This window comes from Dromiciops gliroides, chromosome 2 (genome assembly GCF_019393635.1).
Source record: "Dromiciops gliroides isolate mDroGli1 chromosome 2, mDroGli1.pri, whole genome shotgun sequence".
In the NCBI taxonomy this organism is placed as follows: domain Eukaryota; kingdom Metazoa; phylum Chordata; class Mammalia; order Microbiotheria; family Microbiotheriidae; genus Dromiciops; species Dromiciops gliroides.
Genome location: NC_057862.1, coordinates 541,800,997 through 541,822,191, shown reverse-complemented (window position 1 = coordinate 541,822,191; position 21,195 = coordinate 541,800,997). Strand labels below are relative to the sequence as shown.

Genomic DNA, 21,195 nt, shown 5'->3' with positions numbered 1-21,195 from the left:
AAAGATGAGTACTATTAGAGAGATGTTGAGTTTGAGGTGACAATTGACTTTGCAGATGGAGGTGGCCAGTGGGCAGTTGGCAATGGAATTGGGAGTTCCAGGAAATGAAGCTTGTACAGAGATTATTGAGCCCATGTAAGCTGGTGGGATCACCAAAAGAAGTCAGGGTAATTGCATCTTCAGAGACCCAGATTCCCTTCTCTTCCCCCCCCCCCCCGTGGGGGCCCTTTAGGAAAGAAGACAGACTCTGGGATGCTCTCAGTTCATGCTAAGATGAGGACTGAACCCAAGAGCTGTCGTCCTTGTCCCGTCCCCATCCGGTTCCTTCTCCCCGCCACCACCACTCAGTGGGATGGCTAGATTGTTGCTATTACATTCTGGCTGGCAGGCCCCTCAGCCATAACCCCTTCTTCAACCTGATGAAGGAAAAGGCGGCAGCTGCACTGTAGTGAAGTGAATTCATCACTGCCCGGCGTTTGGAGCCAACCATGGAGTTGTGCTCAGACCTGGAGCCCTTTAGGGAGTGCAGAAGTGAAAAAGAAAGATCTATGTACGTATTGGCTTTTTGATCCTCTCAGGCCCCTCCCAGCAAGTCTGGAGGCAGTTCTTCTCTTTGTTCGAGTAGATCCCTTGGAAGAGTAGTGAGTAGCCCAAGGCAGGAAACATTTAGCCCAGCTTCCCTCCACCAGACCTCAGGCCATTCAGAGGCTGTTGACAATTTGATTTGGGGATGGGAAGCAGAGGAACAAGGTGTGGGGGTTAACCATCTTCCTATTTATGAGGTTAACCAGGCTTTCTATTTAGGGGATAGCTCTTTCATGGCCTGGACATCTTTTGCCCTCTAGTGGACAACATGTGTATTACAGGTTCCATATATAGCCGGGAACCTGATTCACTTTTCAACCTGCTGGCTGGCTTCAGGCATATACCAAAGCCTGCTAAGGATCTGGTAACCAAGGGGCTGGGAGGTAGGAGAGCTAGGAAGCTGCTTCCAGGAAGTCTGAGACAGGTATTAAGTATGTGAGGAGAAGCCCAGTATTTGCAGTCCTTGGCAGTCCAATTGTGGAAGGAATGCCTAGACACCGTCAGTGGCCCTGGCCAGTCCTGCTTCTAAACACTTACTGACCATCGTGACATCCCAGGTACACACATGGATATAGTTATTACTTTGGTGGAACTTGTGTTGGGTCTCAGGGCAGTAGGGAGGGGTGAAGTCCACAGCGGTGATATGCTAGCACTGCTGTAGTCTTCTGATGCCTTTGGCACCAGCCTCACAGCCAGCTCTGTCTCTCCATGGCCATGCAGGGATTCATCAGGAGGGGTTGAAAGGAAGAACTAAAACACAGCTAGGTTGTAAGCTTCTGCCACAGGGGGATTGTACTTTGTTTCCTACGTAATTATCCCTCCCATCCCATCACACACCTGCCAGGATAGCCTCTAAGAACCTTTGGCTGGGGTAGACCTGGTTGGTGGCTCAGGGGTTGTTTAGCAGCTCCATCACACTGGCTTGTAACCCTCCCTCTGCCTGAATTCTGGTGCCATTAGTCATAGTAAAAGTGAGCATTCCTTGGTGACTCACCCAGCGCAGTGCGGCTTGTGGGGGGGGGACCATCCTCCACCCCCGGCCGCCCCCTAGCCTGCTTAGGCTGCCCACAAGGTCCCCTATTTTCCTGCAAAGCTGCGACAAGGTTGCTAGCAATGTAATGAGCTGATAGTGGGAGTTGGAAACTTCCAGAATTGATTCCTGTTTTCTGGGCCCCTACAAGGAAGAAAGGAACAGGATTTTCTTAGGATCTATTCTCAACTCCAGAGTCCTCCAGGACAGGGTGCCAGTTGGACAGGGGTACAGTGACCAAACTCCTGTACTTTAGGGCTCACTTATCTCCAGGTGTCTAAACTTGGGAAGGGGCCGCTCCTATCCACCACAAAAGGGAAGGAAGATAAGTAGAGGAGCCTGGATCAAATGCCCTGATCCAAGGCTGTAGTAGGAGGGACAAAACCAGTATTGGACAAAACCAGCTTTCTTAAAGTCCTTCAAAATGATTTCATGGTTATTCCACTTAAACAGCTCTATGCTGATAGCCCCGTATGGGGAGAGTGGTGACCCATAATACTGTGTGTCCATACTCTAGTGTCCTGCACTTTCAAGAGGAAAAGTGACTAACTGATCCCACAGCATTTTCCTGACCCACTCCTAAATTGGGGGGACTGAAGGCCAGAAGGCAGATTCTAATTAGCACGGTTGTGGTTTTCCTAGGTGTTACTTCCCAGTTTTCAGGACTTCATGGGGTACCAGCCTACCACTGATTTTCACTCCAAAGGGAAAGAGGCCCAAGCATTTCTTGTGTAGGATTAGACTCAGGAAAATGACCCATCTCTTCCAGCTTCCCAACTGCCACCCTGTTGAGAAGAGCCAGAACCAAGTTTAACCTCTTTTCTTCCCAATGTGTGGCCTCCACATCTTCCCCACCATAGTTTAGGACCTGGAATACACATGGTAGGCATTTAGTAAGCACTGACTTTTCCAGGGCACTACACTGTACTGTGGAGCTTGTGGTGCCTAGGGGGATTGGGGGAGCAAGAAATGGTCTCTCTCTAGTGAGTCGCAGATTTTACCAACTTCTCTCTCCCTTCCTTTTTCCACCTGACCCTAGGTTGTGTACTACACTGAGATGCACAAGATCTTCAGGGACTTAACCCAACAGCTCGACCAGCCTGGTCATACAGATGAGCAGAGAGAGCAGGAGAACGAGACCAAGCTGAGCGAGCTCCGAGCCCTCTCCATCGTGGCTGATGACTGAACACTACACAGAATTCCCCCTGGGGCAGAGATCCTCATGCCACATACACTCAGACCCAGTAAAGCCAACTCTGCGGTGAAGGGCGTAGATAGTAAAAAATTTTGCCATAACCCACTGGCAAAGGGAGCAGGGGTAGCATCTGCTACCTTTCGCTGGCCCTTAGACCACTCTAACCCTCTTGTTGGAGAGCTACTCCCTCACACCCTCAAGTTGCAGGTGGCCTCATTTCAGTGCCATGCCATAGAATGCCTGGCTCCGAGGAAGCTATTGCCTCCTTCAGAGAGGAACACTAGTGGACAGTGAGACTGGGTAATTAGTGTACAAGGAACAGTTTTGGGGGCTTTTATTATTTCCAAAATAACTGGTCCTGCCTCAGCCTAGAGCCATAGGTGTTAAGCAAGTCAGCTCTGGCTGGGCCAGAATAGCAAGTCTTGACATTGAAATCAGGGAGTCTGGGGTATTAGGCCTTGTAGTATGCTGGTTTGCTTTATTGTCTTGCTTCAGTGCCCTAGAGCCTTGCTTCTGGTGGTGACCCAACACCTCAAGTCATTTTGTCTGAGTTGGAGATAGGGCAGATGACTCAGGGACAAACCAAAGTTGTCTTCCCTGATCTGCCCAAGCAAGGACAAAGGAACCTGCCTGGGCTTCTAAGTGTTAAGAAAGAGCTAGTTGGTCTTGTTTTTCTTTCCAGTCTTCATCCTGTGCCTCAACCAAATGAAGAGTTCTAAGTTTTCCCCTGGATACCTTTTGGGTTTCCAAAACTTGAGACCTTTTAGGGGTCTGAGAACTAGTTTAAAATGTCAATTTAATGCTGTTTTTCTATTGACCTGTCTACTCAGGAGCCCCATGGAAAGGGCAAAAAGTCTGGGCTCCCCTGCCTTCAATACTGGGGATTTTATTTTTTCACAGAAACTTAAAATAAAGCCTATACATATTGCTGGTGCTCTAAGTGATGGGGTAGGGCAGGCTAATCAGCAAGCCTTGCTGGTGTTTCCAGGGAGATCAAATGTACAGTGTGGTGCTGCCCCCTGGAGGACTAAACATTTAGCTGGGACAACAGGACCCTGTGCAATACCTGGTTGTCCACAACAAACTAAGTTTTCTTATCCAAAGTCTGCTCTCTGGGGTCCTAGCTAGCTGGCTTCTAGGGGCAGAAAGTGGGACAACTCACTACCTTACCTGGATGAATACAGCCTGAAGGAGCAGCCAATCTCCAGCCCTATGGCACAAGTAGGGTTACAAACCAGAAAGATTCAGGGAAGAGCAGGGGACCAGGACCCTGTCCCTTAGGACTGACTGCAGGCGCACACTGTGGTTTTGACTTTGGTTTATTTAAAAAACAAAAAGCCAAAAAAAGGACAACTGTTTATATACAAAGTCAAACTGGAACTGTGGGTTATGGAAAGAGGTGAGAATTACAAAGGTAACAGAGAAAGGCTCGACCTACCAGGCCCAAGCCATTACCACATTCTGAACAAAGAGCAGAAGAGAAAGAAGCGGCTTTCACCTGGCAAGAGAGCTCTCTGGGACTGGCAGAGTACAGGGCTCTGGCCCCTGCTGCTGGCCCTTACTCCTTATGTAAGAGCTGTGAGCCCCCTTCCTCAAGGACTTGCTCCCGCAGCTCAGCAGCTTGGCCAGATCAAGGATCCACTACCCACAACTGGACTCCATGACCCTTTCTCCAGAAAGTCTGTTGGTGCTAGGCCTAGTCACAGGTTCTCAAGATGTCTTCCCCTCCCCTCCTTTGCCTCATTCTAAACTGGGAGTATATGAGGAAGCACGAGATTAAAAGGGCTCCAGGAGGAGCCATGGTAGAGGAAGAGACAATATTTCAAGAGTGAGAAGGAAAGATGCTGTATTAGTGGTAGGTGGAAATTGGGTCCCTCCCTGCTCTGATAGCCCGAGAACCAGTCCCTGTTCTTTCCCTCAAGGCCAGGCCCCTCCCCTTTCATTTGCCTTGGAGATGCTGAGCACTCTCAGCTTCCCCTGCCTGTTTCCAGGCCCTGCTCCAGCTGCTTTCTGGTGCTGAGAGGGTCTAACTTCATCAGACTCCATCACTGAGCTCACTGGGTGGCAATTGCTGTGGAGTGCCTTTCAGCCTCAGTTGCTAGGTGCTGGTTCCTCCTTCTCTCCCCAGCTGTCAGCCTGAAACAGGTGTATCAAAGATTAGTACCGGGAAAAACACCAATCTGTGCACACTAGCAACAGAGAACTGGGAAAGATCTCCCAATCCTACCCCTCACCTTCTCTGCCATCCGCTGCATCTCCTGCTGTAAGGGAGTCAAACGCCTTCGAAACTCCTGAAGCAGACGCTGCAGCTGATTCTTCTGCCTCTCGGCTGTTCGAGCTATCTCTTCAGCCTCGGCTAACCGTGTCCGCAGTTCCTGCATGTCTGTTGTCAGCGTTTTGTTGGTAGCCTCCGTGGTGGAGAAGCGGCTATGGGTCTCCTCTAAAAAAGAAAACACCAGAAATCTTGCTCCCAGCCTGCAACTTCAGGACAAATAAGGGACAGGAGGAGACACGATGCACACAGCCCATGAGGCACTCAAACACGAGCAAGGATTTGGGGCTGCAAGCCTCTCACCCAGCTTCAGTTCCAGTGTGTGGATCTTGTTCTCCAGGTAAAGCCTCCCACTATCCTGCTGCTCTGCCCGCTGAAGTAGGTTCCCCACATGAATCAGGCTTCCGTTATGAGACACCAGGCCCCTGTGTTCCACCTGAGGGGCACTTGGTCTCGTGCTTTCCCCTGAGGAAGGTGGCAGCAGATCCAAGTTTCCTTGAAAGGACAGAGAGGAGCGATTAGAAAATCTGAGGAAGAAAAGCCAAGGCCCTTGCTTTCTAAGTTAAGTGATGTGGAGTTCTCCTGCTTACCAAAGAGCGCCTCCTCAGGGAGCCCACCATCCAGGCCTTCTTGACGACTGTACTGTAGACTCCGGTACTGACAAATGTTCTGGCTCACCACCCGGCTAACCAGCTTTTTGGCCTACAGACAACATGCAACCCATCACTGCACAAGGATCAGAAAAAGCTGTCTGTCTGTCTTACCCAATACAAGAATCAAGCACTACAGTAGGAATACCTAGCCTGAGACCTATGCTGGGGAACAGCAGGAAGGGAGCACATGGAGACAAAACAAGTCATCACAGAGGAGAGAAGAGATACCTGCTCTGCAGTGAGCCGAAGTCCGAGAGTGAGTAGGATCCTCTCTAGGTCCCGTCGGTGAAGGTAGCCACACCAGTTGGCATCAAAAAACACAAAAGCAAGAAGACAGTCCAGGGGCAACACAGCCGAGGGGTCCAGCTCCTTGGGCTAAGAGAGAAGCAGGGAAAGTGAAGAAAAACTTCCTCTTGGCTTAGTGTTTACAAATGTAGCCTTTGATGGCTAAATTACATTGCTGGATTCTTGCTGGTAAGCTGGAAAAGTTGTTGAACCTGAGCTCTGTCAGGCCAAGTAATGGGAATTCCAGTTACCAGATTGCTATGGAAAGTTGGTTGGTTCTGAAACTAACTCTATACAGTTCCAAGTGTGAAGATTATAAGAACCCTTATGGGCTTTGACATACAGATGAATATGTGGAGGTTAAAAGTGTTAAACACTGAATTCCATTGTTCCAGTCTTTATATATATGTATATATATACACACACACACATTAAAATTTTCTCCCTAAATGCATATTCTCCATCATACAGAAAGAGCAAGAAGCATAGGGCCATCTGATTTCCACCAAGATGGATGAAGTCCTAAAAGTGCTGCCGAGATCAGAGGGTTCCCTGAATTGTGTTAACCCTACTTTAATGAGGAAGACATGGGAAAAGAGGGATCCTCACCATGTCCTGGAGTGAGGAGAATTCCATCTCTGATTGGTTTGAGGCAACAGACCGTACCTCAGCATCTTCCAGCTTTGTTCCTGCTGAAGAGTCCCAGGACAATAAATAAGGTGAAAGGGGAGCATTAGACCCAAACCACTTAACAAGCCAGCCTATGCCAAAACTCCCTCCCTCCCTCTCTCAGGCTCCCAACATACCAAAATCCTCCTCCCCATCTTCCCTAAGCAGCAGCAGTTCTGCATCCAAGCCCAGCTCACAAAGGTCCTCGGAGGCTTCACCTCGGCCCTTCTCCTCCTCCTCTTCACCAGAAGCTGCAGGCTTGGGCAAAAGCCCGTCCTTCTGTGAGAAGCAGAAGGGTAGAACCAACAATTAGCTCACATATACGTCTGTGTCACTTTCACATTTGGAAAACATTTTACACACATTAACTGGGGTTCAAGGTGCTCTTGGGAAATTGCAGATATTTGTTATAGAACTTGATCTCAGTCCCACAGGAAAGCAGAAGCTGCTTGATCATAAGCAGTACACAGAAGGAAAGGAATTTTCACAGCCCAAAGAAATGTTCCCCTCACATCACTGCAACAACCCCCTTACCCCAACACAGCCTTGGAAAGTAGGAATGAGCCTGGTTTTAAAACCTAGTTCCATCCCTGTAGGCCACATTGATGAGGACATGTATGATCATCCATCTTCATTTCCTGGTCCTGACTATTCTGCCTCTTCACCTACAACTTTGTTCTATATTTGACTCAGTAGAAGGGGAGGCAAATTTACAAGAAAAACTAATTTTCAGGGTTTTTTTAAAAAGCAAATTCCAAGTTGCTTTTCTGTCCTTGGATCAGTACAGTTTCCTCATTCTAGAGCAGGAAAGGATCTCCAAAATTATTTTATACAGTGCATGCCCTCCCCCCACCCCCCCAATTTTGTAGGTGAGAAAACCAAACTGCAGTAAAATCTAAAGTGATTTGTCCAAAGCCATACATGGACTAAGTGTCAGGGTTAGGATTTGGACCCAAGAGCCAGTGCTCTTTCCACTAACAATTTTCTCTACCTTTTAGCTTCATACTTAAATATGAAGGTTAAAGGAAGGAGAGAGAAAAATATTCTGGAAAATTTAAGCAAAGAGCAAAATAAACACTAAAATCAGAAGGATAAAGATGTAGAAAGCTCTGTGTTAAATTATAAATCGTTCCAAGACCACCCTATTGACTCTGAAAAAATATTTGATTCAGATTAGCACCAATTCTTAAGAGAATTTTAACTCATAAAAGAAGCCACCACAACAAGGAAGGGAAAGCTAAATAAAAGGGCCCAGAAACCACTTTAACCAGCAAATACTTTATCTCTCTTCAAGAAAGAGAAAAAGAGCAGTCAAAAGCAACAGTGGTTTAGAATACATGCCTGGGGGGGCAGCTAGGTCGACCAGTGGATAGAGCACTGGCCCTGGATTCAAGAGGACCTGAGTTCAAATCCAGCCTCAGACACTTGACACTTACTAGCTGTGTGACCCTGGGCAAGTTACTTAACCCTCATTGCCCCACTTAAAAAAAAAAGGAGAAAGGGAGGATAAGCATTTATATAGTGCCTACTCTATACCAGGCTCTGCTCTAAAAAATATTAAGGGGGCAGCTAGGTGGTGCAGTGGATAAAGCACCAGTGCAGGATTCAGGAGGACCTGAGTTCAAATCTGACCTCAGACACAACACATACTAGCTATGTGACCCTGGGCAAGTCACTTAACCCCAATTGCCTCACACACACACAAAAAAAGAACAGGTGCAAAATGGGGCATGTGTGTGCGTGTGTTGTTAAAAAAAAAAACCCAATGTATTATCATGACAGTGGACAGTGGAACTACATCTGGATTCTAACAGCTCAGAACCAAATGTACTAATGGAGAAACTAGAAATTCACAATTGAAGTCGCAAAGTGACTAGATCAAATCAGGTATACATATAAAATATTTGTGCAGAAAGCAACATGATTTGAAAGTAGTAAGGATCAATTTTCAAGCTATCTCGATTGAAGAATGGGAGCCCAGAAACCAGAGATGGTATTAACAAAAAAAGAAAAAAATTGCCTAAGACATCAGGAACTACCAACTCGGATGCCCAGTTTTGCATCTATATAAAATCTTCATGAGCTGAAAATGTAAGAAGGGAATGAGGCTTTTGCAGACCTCTTCAAAGCCATAAAAATCACATATAAAAAATAAAGCAGGGGCTGCTAGATGGTGCAGTGGATAGAGCACTGGCCTTGGAGTCAGGAGTACCTGAGTTCAAATCAGGCCTCAGACACTTAACACTTACTAGCTGTGTGACCCTGGGCAAGTCACTTAACCCCAATTGCCTCACTAAAAAAAAAAAATAAATAAAGCAGAGAAAATGAAATCCTATTTGTTGAATACAAAAAACCTCAAACCTCAAATAGGTGTCTCCCCTGCAAATATAAATATAAAATTCCTGGATCAGCTATGACCAGAGATCAATTTATTTTAAAAATCCTCCAATTATAAATATGAAATAAGGAATAGAAAGAACACCCACAAAAAGTGTTCGTTACTATTATAAAAGATGTTCTGGGCAGAGTAGAACTCCCAGTAGCTGTTTGCAGTTCACACTGTGGTAATTACATTAAGTACCAGAATCCTACAGTGCCTCCCTCCTCAATAAGATCTACAACCACTCAAAAGAATTCAACCTAACAGTTTATTCACACAGTAAAAAGCAAGGTCATGAGGAATGCAGAAAGTTAGCTCCTTAAGAGCAAGAATTTCTTGGAATTCTAAGCACCTACTTTAGTGACTTAAACACAGTAGCACTTAAAAAATGTCTGTCAAGTTGAAATGAAAAATATCTGTTGCCCTGATAAATAGATGCTGTGGATGGGTACCCCAATGAGCTAGTCCCCAAGTGTATGTCTTGGATACACTTCAATGCCAAACTGCTCCCTAACACAAAAAAAATCTTTTTTCTTTACACCAATATTCTCCCAATAACTCCACATATACCTTGAGTCATGTAACACCATGACCTCCAGAGAATAAAAATTGTAGCTGGTGGGTCTAAGCGGGCTACAGCATATTGTCATGCAAGTTAGGTTTGAGGAAATGTATTGGATACTGACAAATCTGAAAAGACCTAACAGGTCTTCAGATCACTGGGTAGATCCTCTTTGGAGGATTAGAGAAGATACATAAGAAGGCACAGTTGGATTTTAAGATCTATACCAGTGGAGGAAGTACCAGCAATGATGAAATTACAGCTCCAAAGTAAATTCGCAGTACTAGACAATGGAAGAAGGGAGGGAGGAAGGAAACAAGCATTTATTCAGTGCCTACTATATATATGCCAGGCACTGTGCTAAAAGCACTTTGCAAATATCTCATTTGATCTTCCAAACAACCCTAGAAGAATAGGTGTTATTATCATCTCCATTTTACAATTGAGGAAACTGAAGCAGACAGTGGTTAAGTGACTTGCCTAGGGTCACACAGCTAGGAAGCATCTGAAGATGATTTGACTCAGGTCTTCCTGATTCCAGACCCAGCACTCTACCCCCTGCACCACAGTTCATCAATTCCTCTCAAGAAGTTTCATTTGAGGAGTACAAGATCCTCAAATACCAGAGAAGTGAAATTATGTTCACTAATTTCTTCAGAAAAGCATTTTGACATGGGTTAAAAGAAAGATTTCTGACTAACCTTCAGCTCATCAGAAGAATGACCTACTAACCTCATTCCCTAAGCATCCTGGTGGACATTTTTCTGTGCTCTCTGACCTCTTATGTCCAGAAAAAACGTTCTGGCCTGGTTTGCCCCCTTCCTGCCTCTGTTCCTTCAGGGTCTTTGTTGGCTCCTCATCTACATCATGCTTCCTCAACTACGGGGGTTGCCCAATTTCCTGTGCTAGGCCCTCTTCTCCCTCTCCATTCTCTCTCAGTAACCTCAGCAGCTCCCATGGAGATCATCACCATCTCTTTGCAGATGACTGCCATAGCTATAGAACTGGCCCATTTCTCCCCAAGTTTCAGTCAAAAACTGCCTCCTGGATGTTTCAAACTGGATGTCCCCAAGGCATCTTAGACACAACCGTCTAAAGCTAAACTCATCTTTCCCCCTAAACCCTCCCCTCCTCCTAACCCCCCTAGTTCTATGGAAGGTGGCACCACCACCCTTTCTTCTGGCCTTAGGGGTTCATGATCTCAGCATTCTTCATTCTCTCACGACATAGCCCCAATCAACTGCCAAACATAGGCATTGCCCCCTCCAGTCTCCCTCACATGTGGCCTTTTTCTCCCTTCCCCCAGCTACCACCTAAGTGTGGGATTGCATCTCCACTTGCCTGTATTACTGCAACCCCCCCCCCACCCAGTCCACCCTACAACACCGGTACCAAAGGGATTCTCCTTAAGCACAGATCTGACTATGTGACCCCTCTACTCAACCAGCTCCTCTGCCTTCCCGTTGCCTCTCCTCCACTTAGCTCTTAAAGTCCTGCCCGGTCTCCCTTTCCAATCTCATTAGACAGCCGTCCTCTTCTTTCCTCTGGTTCTTACAAACAACTCTCCGTCTCCAGCCTCTATGCCTCTGCCTTTGTAGTGGTCACCCCCATGCCTGAAACTTACTCCCTCTTTACCTCTGCCTCACACAGTTCCTCTTTTCCTTTAAAAAGCAGCGTAAGCACTAGCACCACAGGTGTATAAGTCCTTGCTGTCTCAATGGTCAATGTGTTGTTTCCTCTTTTGTCATACCTGCCTGACCTCCTAGCATGCAGGTCCCTGCTGCATGAAGCCCTCTTGCTACTCACCCTCTCTGGCCCTCAAACTCACCAACATGGCGTCTGGCTCAGCTGATGTTCCCTCATTCTGTGTTTCATCCTTGGACTCTTTGGCCGCTTCCTCCTTGGCTGCCTCCTCCTTGGCCGCTTCCTCCTTTTCCGGCTCTGGTGGGGGCACCTCTTTTTCAGGCAGGCTCAGCAACATCTTATATATTTTGTATCCAAAGTCTCGCTGCAACATCTCCTGAAACAATGCTGCCAACACCGTTACCTGTTAATGCAGAGTTGAGGATGCATGAATACCAAATGGAAATGGTTCCTCTAAGTTCCAGTAGACCAGCACACTGCCCTAACCTTTCGCATCTACCTCAAATGAAATCTTTTCTCTTGGCCTCCGCTCCTCCATAATGGCATGGAGGGAGAGGTTGGTACAACCAGGCTGGGCTATTATAACAGGCTCCAGAGGAGGGGGAGGGGCCTCTGGGAGAGAAGGGTCCATTTCCTGCTGCGGACTAAGTTCAGGATTCTCAGTGTCTTGTTCAGAAGCCTCGGCTGTTGCGAGCTCAGATGCATCTGTTTCCTCTACAGAAGCCTCTGCTTCCTAGGAAGCAAAAAACCAAGTCATCACCTGTTAGTCCAAATGTGTTGGACCCTTTCCCTCCCAAGGCTCAGACTTACCATTGGAGCCTCCTGGAGTGGGGCAGCTGCCTCAGCTGCCTTCTGCTGGCATAGGGCTTCCCACTCCTCCAGGGAGGGCATAAGAGTCCAGATGTCTGGTAGATACACCACTACTGTTCGCTGCCGCCGAGGGGGTCCGGGCTCTATGTACTGGAACTCAGCGATGCGCCACCTGCTCCCAGCAAAAGGGGGCATTGAGACACTAACCTCTAATGAACCCTGCAGTCCAAATGACCAGGCAACCCCCATATGTACCATGAGCTCCTTGCTCTTCACCAAATGTACTAGCATTCCTAGACAAAGGGCACATTCTTGACCACTGCTGTAGAGCCAGGAATGATGGAAAGGTATAAACCACACACAAGCAAGCCACCAAGCCCCACCTCGTGGTCAATACCACCAGTCTGTAAGGCTGGGGTCAAAGGTGTTTTCTGTGGCCACAGAAGAGTGGGAAGCTAGCAAATCTATATGGAGCCTAAATCTGTTATCTTGATTTAAACACAAATCTTCTCACCAACTACACTCTCAAATAAAAACTGCAGAAAGAACACTCACCACTTTGTGCAGCTGCTCAAATCAATGCCTGTCTGAGCTCGGGCACAGCGGATAGCAGTTCGGACCAATACCTGGGGATCAGCCTTTGGGTCAGGCCCATCTAGGGAGGGTGACCACTCACCCCCAACCATCATAGTCTCATCCTCCTTCCTCCTCAGCAAGAACTGGGAAAGAAGAATTTTTAAAAGCTTGATTAGGTGGGTCTTGCCCCATTCTCCCTGTCCCTTCCACAAACCTGCATATAATATTAACCAGGAAGGAGTTAGATACAGACGGGAATGTGGATAAAGGCAAGGGTTCTAGACCCATATAATATAGCAAATCTGTGGACTTTTTAATGCTTAGCTTTTTCACCTCCAGGTCTCTTCTAGCACTGAAGTTCTTCAATTCAATTCAAGCACAACCACATGCTTTAGTGCTTACAGAGCTACTCTAGGCAATGAGTGAAAAACTAAAGCAAGCTACACCTTCCCCAGTGCTGAGCACCATGCCTGGCACAGAAGGAATGCTTAATTAATGTTGATTGATTAATAGAAGAACAATTCCCCTGGGCTGCTAGCAATGAGAAGCAGGAAGATAGGAGAGAAGAGATGGGCAGGCTTGCAGCAGGGGGAAATCCACCGATGCTGATGCTGCAGCCAGTCTGCTGGTGGGATCCCCACAATATAAATGGACAGCTCTCAGGGGAAGGAAAAGAGTAAGATTTTGAGACCTTGTGTCACAAAGCCCAGAATCCTTCCAACTCTCACCTTGATTTGCTTCAAAGGATGTTCTGGACTCTCCCTCGGCTCAGCCATGTCTTCCACAAACAGCAGGCAGCAACGATATAATTCTTCTAGTCCCGGGGAAGAGAGCAAAAGTACCTAATCAGAGGCAGAAAGAAAAGAGTAATGATCACACTGAGACCATGGAGTTTCTCCTAAACCATGAGAAAATCCATCAGATGCTGCCCACTCACCTTAGCACTGTAAGTCATGTCAGAATCTGGTGGAGCAGACTCAGGGTTAGCACTCGGGCCTTGTTCCTTCTCTGATGAGACCTGAAATCGGCTCGGATGATGTAGGGAGAAAGGCTGGCTCAGAGGGAAGGCTGACAGCCAGCTCAGATGCACAACTAAGAAGTCTGGAGGTACCAAGAGACTACGATAACGGCGCTGGAGTTCCAAGAAGTCACAAGAGGGGCTGCAGGCCAGGAGCAAAGAAAACAGGGTCATAGCTCATTCCTTTTCATCAAACTCTCCCACTCAGTCCCCAGAAAGTTCCTTTCTACCTCACACCTCTGTACGCTCACCTGTCCACAGTGTAGGGAGTAAGATGGACCCGATAAGGGGGTAAGTCATGTCTTGGCTTCTTAACACCCCAAGGTTCCCCACCTGCCCTCTGCTTGCGCTTCTTGGAGTCATAGTCATCACTGGAGGTTGAAAGATTTCCATTAGAGCATTAAATACACCTATGTATTGGGTGCTATTATTAAGTGAATTAAACAAAGACAATCCCTGTCTTCTACTAATTTACATTCTCAGACTGTCCCAGACAGGAAAACCCCATCTCTTGGTACAAAAATAACTAACTCTCAATTATTCAAGGGTAAATTACTCACTCCAGTGTCAGCTGGATTTGTACCAGACCTGCTTCCTTCTCTCACTGACCTTCAAAATCAGAGCTTCAAGGGCTAATTTTTTAGTCATTTGCAGGGAGGGGGGTATTTAACTAAAGTCAAGAATACCTTCTCTCAGTTTTGTTTGTACAAGAATTTCAGTGTTTCTAGGACACAGCTTTAAAATCATTTGGACAACTGTACAGTCAGACTAGTAGTTTAAGTAAATTTTGATAAATAACTCTTTGTATAGTCTACTAAATCTCTATAGTTTAGAATAATCCAAGACATATTTCCCCAAATACTATGAACAAGCAAGAAAGCAAGACTTGGTTATAACTCATTGACAGTAAAAAAAAAAAATAATTAAAAACAAAAACACACAAGAAACAGTCAGAGAAACTAGCTGTGTGACCCTGGACAAGTCACTTAACCCTCATTGCCCTGCTTCCCCCCCAAAAAAAAAAAGAAGGAAGAAAGAAACAGAGGAAACATCCTCAGCCTCAAGGCCCATGAGGAATAACACTCAAAGTCCACTGAGATACCATGCTCTGTATCCCCAAAAGAAAAGCTGTCACCATAGAATCACAGCATTTCAGGGTTTCAAGGGAGTTAGGGAGCCGTCAACCCTCTGCCTGAAGAAGGGGGAACCCACTACCTCCTGATGTAGCTCATTCCACTTTGGGATAGCTCAGGTTGTTCTGAAGTGTTTCTTGAGTTGGTCTCTTCAAAACTTCTACCTATTACCAACTGTCTGTCATCTGGAGCCAAACCAAACAAGTCTAATTATCTCCCACATGACAGTCTTTCAATAACTGAAGCCAACTACAAAACCACTCGAGTTTTCTGTTCTCCAGCTTAAACTTCCCCAGTTCCTTCAACCAATAAACATATCCCTATGTGACATGAACTCATGACCTAGGGTGGCTAGGGGGTGCAGTGGGTAAAGTGCCAGCCCCGGAGTCAAGAAGACACCTCAGACATTTACTAGCTGTGTGACCCTGGGCAAATCACTTCACTCTATTAGCCTTAGTCTCCTTGTCTGTAAAATAATCTGGAGAAGGAAATGGCCAACCACTCCAGTATCTTTGCCAAGAAAACCCGTAATGGAGTCCGGAAAAGTGAACCATGACTGGAAACCTGACACAAATACAAGACTTCATCATCACAGCTGCTTTCCTCTGGACATTCACCATACTTACTCCACAATATGGAATCTGAGAAACATACCTTCCAGAAAAGTGATGTTACTGATGCCTCTTGAACTGAAACATCCCTTGAAAGCACCTAATGTCTACCACCTCCCGTTCCTACCCAACATATTTTTCTCAAAATTCTCAATTTCCTTCTACTCCAAACTAGATCACTGTAAAGCTAGGGCCAAAGTCTCATACAGCACCCAAAATGTAATATCTGACATGTAAAGGAGAGTCAATAAATACTGGTGACTCCCTGACTGACCTACATTTTGTAATCTAAAAACAAAAACAAAAAAATTAATATGTATTTTTCACCTCATTTAGATTATCCTTAAGGGTTCAATAAAATCAACGCATAGAATATGAGAGCTGGAAAGAACTGTTAGTGATCATCCTAGTTAAATGCCTTCATTTTCTTAATAAAGACACTGATGCCCCTAAAGTTAGCAGTAAAAGGCTTGTATATGTGAGTTGGCCTTAAACATATACGCCAGCACCATGAGTGAGAAAAATGAAGGAAAGCATAAATAAAGCCTCCTGAGAAGCAATTGTGAAGGCCCTAGTTCTATCTCTTAGTTGGGAATTCAAGAAAGACTTATTCCTAAGCAAATAAATACTAACTGCAGCATGGCATGTTGCTGGCCACATCACTTTAAAACTCTGCCCTAAGTTTTGCACGGTTCCTTTTCAGGATTCTGGCTGGCTTCCTTATTACTTATAACCCTGCTGACATTTAGGATATGAGGTTTTTATCCCTCTTTGATTTTCATTTCAAAGGAGAGCTTGATCAAAGCTTAAAACACACGCGCACGCGCGCGCGCGCGCACACACACACACACACACACACACACACACACACACACACCCCTAATCTGTTTGTGATGGCAGGCACAAAAGCTAATTTGATCTGAGCCTGCATTAACAGAAACATAGTGTCCAGAACAAAGGAGCTTTTATCCCACTGTTCTCTGCTCTCATCAGACAACATCTGGAGTACTGTGTTCAGTTTGGGACATTATATTTTAGAAGGGACATTGGAGAATATCCAGAAGACGGAAAACAAGATGGTGAATGACTTCAAAATCACACCATAACAGGAATGGGTTTGAAGGAACAGAGTAAGGAACTGCTGAAAAAGATTTAGGGGGATCATGATGACACTTTTTAAGTATCTGAAAAGTTATCATGTGGAAGAGGTATTATTACTCTTTTACTTGACCCTCCAGGGCAAAATTGGATAGGAGGTTCAGAGAGGTAAATGTTGGTGAGATGAAAAGGAAAACCTTTTTCAGTTAACGCTGTCCAACGATGGAATGAATTAATTGCCTTGAGAGGTAATGAGTATCCTATTCAGGGATACAAAAAAAGTATTCTTGCTTAGGCTTTCTACCTCTGAGGTTATGATTTCTAAGGTAAAAGTAAGTTAGCTTTGCAAAAACAAAGTAAAACCTTTAGATAGAGAAAAAACTGCAGAGAATAGCAATTAAAGAACTAATAACATACTCCTAGCAGAACACATTATTCATCTCTCATACAAGACATATTAAAAATATCCCAAAGGCCCAATTCAACACACCTGCTCCACATTCAGCAACCTAAGACCTTGGCCTTCCTTGCTTTCAAGGCACCACATAAATACACATGATGAGGGGCAGCTAGGTGGCGCAGTGGATAGAGCACTGGCCTTGGATTCAGGAGAACCTGAGTTCAAATCCAGCCTCAGACATTTAATACTTACTAGCTGTGTGACCCTGGGCAAGTCACTTAACCCCAATTGCCTCAACAAAATTAAAAAAAAAATACACATGATGAGTACATACAATTTAAATTAATAACTTTTTAAGATATAGATGGCAATGACGTTTTAATGAACATTGAAACATTCAGTCTTATATGATCACTTTAGTAGTACAAAAGGTGCTAAAACAGTACAATCATGTATGTTTACATCTCACTGTGAAAACATATAAGAAAACAAAGTGACCAATTGCAGAGACAGCATCAATGACAGTGGGTCTATACCACGAAAAAAAAAAGCACGCAAACAACAATTTCCCTTGTCCTGTCTTCTTACCTTCGACCCTGATCCAGTCGGCCATGAGGACCCCGAGCAGGAAACCTGCTCAGGTGGCTCAGATGCAATGTAGGGGATGTTTGGAAGAGACTCAGGGCTAAGGAGAGAAAATACATTATAACTCAAAAAATCTCTCTGGCTACCTCCACATCTCCCTCTCTCTCTCTCTCACAGGCCCTATATACAGTTTTGATTAAAACAGGAAGCCTATTAGTTTGAAATCATAAGCATTATGTCTCACCCTCCTTATCAACCATACTCACGCTTCTGAGGGAAGAGTGGGGGAATCCGATGAGGCTGAAAGATCAGCTGGGGCTGGGCCCCCAAAATGCCTTGTTTCTGACCCAGTGCTGCCACATGTAGAAGGGGAGGTGCTGGGGACTTCAGTAGGGGCTGAGGAGTGAAAATTAGGAACTCAGGGCACTCCAATACTGAGTTCACACACCCTAAGGCAAAACACCCACCTCCCAAGAAGCAGGACTCCTTGGCTTTCAGGTCATATGGGTTCCCTTCCCCAACGCACATACTGACAAGGACTGAGTACCTGATTGGAGAGTGTCTGAACCTTGACAGCATTCCAGGGCACTGCCTGGCCAGGATTGTATGCAGCCTTTACCAGCACCTTCTCACCCAATTGGGGCAGCCTGCCTTTCACCACACTGCCAGCACAAAATCCAAGAGTGCCCATTGAGGAGAGGGGCCTGACCAGGTCCCCTGGTCACCTCAAAAAGACCACTCCCTCCCGTCCCCCAGAAGACTTTCTGGTAAAGAAGGTCTTTCCCACCCCCATATATTTCCTACCTGTCAACAACAAAATCCCCTGGGGCCCAATGTAAATGGCAGCCTCAGAGATTTCTCCACCATCAGGATGATGGGCCATAACCCATTAAATCTATTCTGCCAAAGTACCTCATTCTTTGGGGAGACCATCAGAGCCTTCAGCCTACCTCAACTGAAAGAAGACCTCCTCATCAACTACCCCAAAGTAGTCATGCAAGCTGGTGACAATGCCAGTAAAGACACGTTGCTTCTCTCCACCCTGTAGAGTAAAAGGGTAGTAATCAAAATAAGGAGGAAAACGGCTAGAAACAAATGAGTATCTCTCATGATCAACACAGAAGACCTACTTTCAAAGTACCTTTTCATCCCTATCCAACATCCTCAACAGTCTGAGTCATCAAGATAGACAGTCAAAGGGAAAGATGAAAAAATACAGTTTAAAGTCCCCTTTGCCAGAAACTCTCACTCTGTAAGAGACTATTAAAAAATAGATGTAAGGAGCAAGCTAGGTGACACAGTGGATAAAGCACCAGCCCTGGATTCAGGAGGACCTGAGTTCAAATCCAACCTCAGACACTCGACACTTACTAGCTGTGTGACCCTGGGCAAGTCACTTAACCTGCACTGCCCCGAAAAACAAAAGCAAAACAAACAAAAATAATAAATTAAAAATAGATGTAACCCCATCATGGATGAAAATTATACTGGTTAATGAGCCACCAACCTGTAAGGACTTGGCTTCTTCTTGGATAGAGAAGAGCTAAATAATCCCCAGGCCCAAAATAAAACATTACTAGTCAAAGAGTTGGCTAGCCATTACTCCAAGATGGGGAAAGATAGAAAGGGGAATGGCTCACAATATAAAAATCAAAGGACCATCAGAATTCACATATTAAGCCAAGAACTCAATGAACCAGGTATACCTGAATGAAGCCTACCTGAAGGTGCCTGGCATTCTGAGATAACTCTGTGGCTACAGGAGGGGTAAGCAAACCAGGTGGTGGGCCCAGGAGAGATGTGGATGCAGAGCCTATAAGAACAAAAACAAAAGTAGTGTTCGCCTACTGCCTCAGCCCACTCTAGACCCCTGGATCAGGAATCTTGATGAAGTAGAAAGTACACTGAATTTAGAGTCAGAAGACCTGGGTTCAAATCCTTTACAACCTTAAGTAAGTCATGTTTCTGAGACCCTGTTTTCTCATCTGCAACAGAAGGGGATTAAATGACCACGAAAGTCCCTTCTAGTTCTGAATCAACCTACAGAACAGAACGATCCCACAGCTTCCAAATACCTCTAGTGGATACTATCAGCAGCTCTCTCGCTCTGGGGGCAATCAGCAAAGAACTCTCACTGCCTACAGCCCCCATTAGAAACGGCCATCACCTCAGGGATGCTGGGGGTAGGAGTAGAAGGGCTTAAGTTTGTAGCTATGTATCCTAATGATGCAGCATGAGAAATCAAATTCACTACCTCAATAGGGGAAACTGGAGGAAGTCTGTCTCTAGGGAGGTGAATGCAGGCATTTCCCAATACACTATCAGCCATGGGCACAGGGCCTAACCTGAGAAGTTTCGTCCTCCGGGTAGTGGGTTGACCCGCTGGCGCTTGAATTGAGACATTGAGAATGCTGGTGTCTTTTACCGGGTCTTAGGAAAAACCTTTGATGGAAAGGGAAACGTTATCGACTTCCTAAGGAAGCAAGAGATCTAACCCCTGGGAGGGGGGAAATGAGAAGAAAGAGAGGTGGGATGGAAATGGCCAGGGGAGGGGTGGGGGGGGAAGGAAAAGGAAAAGGAATATAAGGTTGCAACAATGTGGCAAGGAGAGAGAAAAGAGACGAAGAAGGGATGCTGAGGAACTGAGGGTGAGGGAATAGCGATGTGGACAATGCCCACGGGAAGGGGAGGGAGCAGGAGGGATGATGCAGGTACGGTGGGGGTGGGGGTGATGATGGAATACAGGGTATGATGATGGGAGAGAATGGAGAGCGGCGACAGGGAGGAGACAGGGCACCACTAGGAGTAGGGAGGTGACGATGAGAGGGTGGGGAGAGCTGCGGAGCGATGGGGAATGAAGGGGGGCGCCTGGGGACGAAGGTGGAGGGCGGTGCTGCCGGAAGCCCTCTTTCAGCGTAGACGAACCGCAGCCCCGGACTCGAGCTTTCCCGCCTCCGCCTGCCCGGCCCAGGCAGCCAGGAGCCGCTGGGGGAAGGGCAGAGGGCAAAGGAAAGGGGGAGGGGCGCGGCTTCCACTTCCCCCCTCCCCGGAGCCCAAGCCCGTTACCACGGAAACCGAGGGGGGGGGCAGTTTACGAGCCGGGACCCGGATCCGGGAAGCCCGGTCCAGGGCTCGCGACCCCTCACCACGGGCGGAGAACGGGGAGAAGGGCCCTGAACCCACCTGTGGGCCCGGGGTCGCGACACCGGGGGACAAAGGCACCCGGAACCACCGCCGCCGCCACCGCCGCCGCCGGAAGCGCTTCGCCGGAAGCGCGACCGCTGCTCGGAAGCCGCTTCCCTGCCGGATATCGTCTCCTTAGCCCGCCCGCTAGCTTTCAACAGCCTAGAAACGGAAGTGCGCCTCCCCTTACTGGGGTCGGCGGGGGTGCCTGGCCTCGGTGCTCACGTTATAAATATCCGGCGGCAACGCGAGACAACGAAGAACTAGTTCCTATATAAAAGAACCGCCCCCAACCACGACCCAAGCCCATCATTTTCCCCTACCGTCCCAGAAGACGCCTCAGAGAGCACAGCTGCCGCCTGTACCACTTCCAAGAGCTACACACTGCAAATCTCCCCAAAGTCAGCTTGAGTGTCCTCAACCAAAGTTACCATGACGCCTGCTCCTGTTTCTCACAATGCCCTACAGTTAATCAGCACCAGCCTCACACCACCTTATGCAGTGAG

The 21,195-nt window shown here is 46.6% G+C and overlaps 2 protein-coding genes across 4 annotated transcripts in view; one reads left to right on the top strand and one right to left on the bottom strand.

Moving 5' to 3' along the window:
* The window catches only part of BIN3 (bridging integrator 3), a 47,123-nt gene extending 43,385 nt beyond the window's left edge, over window positions 1-3,738 (top strand). For both annotated transcript variants that reach the window (XM_043982791.1, XM_043982792.1), the window contains one exon: window positions 2,655-3,738. In XM_043982791.1, the coding sequence (XP_043838726.1) occupies window positions 2,655-2,801 (147 nt within the window). In that variant the 3' untranslated portion in view covers window positions 2,802-3,738. The remainder of the gene's footprint in view (window positions 1-2,654) is intronic.
* A 408-nt stretch (window positions 3,739-4,146) lies between these two features.
* Window positions 4,147-20,844, bottom strand: CCAR2 (cell cycle and apoptosis regulator 2). 2 transcript variants are annotated; one of them, XM_043982789.1, is made up of 21 exons: window positions 20,690-20,844; window positions 19,852-19,948; window positions 19,228-19,319; window positions 18,457-18,548; window positions 18,054-18,168; window positions 17,773-17,902; window positions 17,510-17,606; window positions 13,931-14,050; window positions 13,599-13,821; window positions 13,390-13,503; window positions 12,641-12,804; window positions 12,086-12,257; window positions 11,775-12,008; window positions 11,460-11,678; window positions 6,827-6,968; window positions 6,630-6,712; window positions 5,964-6,110; window positions 5,673-5,784; window positions 5,386-5,577; window positions 5,045-5,250; window positions 4,147-4,946 (listed from the first exon to the last, which is right to left on the bottom strand). In XM_043982789.1, the coding sequence occupies exons 2-21, from the start codon at window positions 19,907-19,909 to the stop codon at window positions 4,902-4,904; spliced, it is 2,757 nt and encodes a 918-aa protein (XP_043838724.1). In that variant the 5' UTR covers window positions 19,910-19,948; window positions 20,690-20,844; the 3' UTR covers window positions 4,147-4,901. The 2 variants fall into 2 exon arrangements, with proteins under 2 accessions (XP_043838724.1, XP_043838725.1); XM_043982790.1 differs by lacking the exon at window positions 20,690-20,844 and adding an exon at window positions 18,648-18,678.
* Window positions 20,845-21,195: the final 351 nt, after the last annotated feature.

Coding starts and splice junctions, on each gene's coding strand:
- CCAR2 (XM_043982789.1), bottom strand. CDS start 19,909: ATGTCTCAATTCAAGCGCCAGCGGGTCAACCCACTACCCGGAGGACGA. Junction 18,169..18,456: donor GAGGTCTTCTTTCAGTTGAG/GTAGGCTGAAGG, acceptor TTGTGCTGGCAG/TGTGGTGAAAGGCAGGCTGC. Junction 12,009..12,085: donor CACTCCAGGAGGCTCCAATG/GTAAGTCTGAGC, acceptor TTTGCTTCCTAG/GAAGCAGAGGCTTCTGTAGA.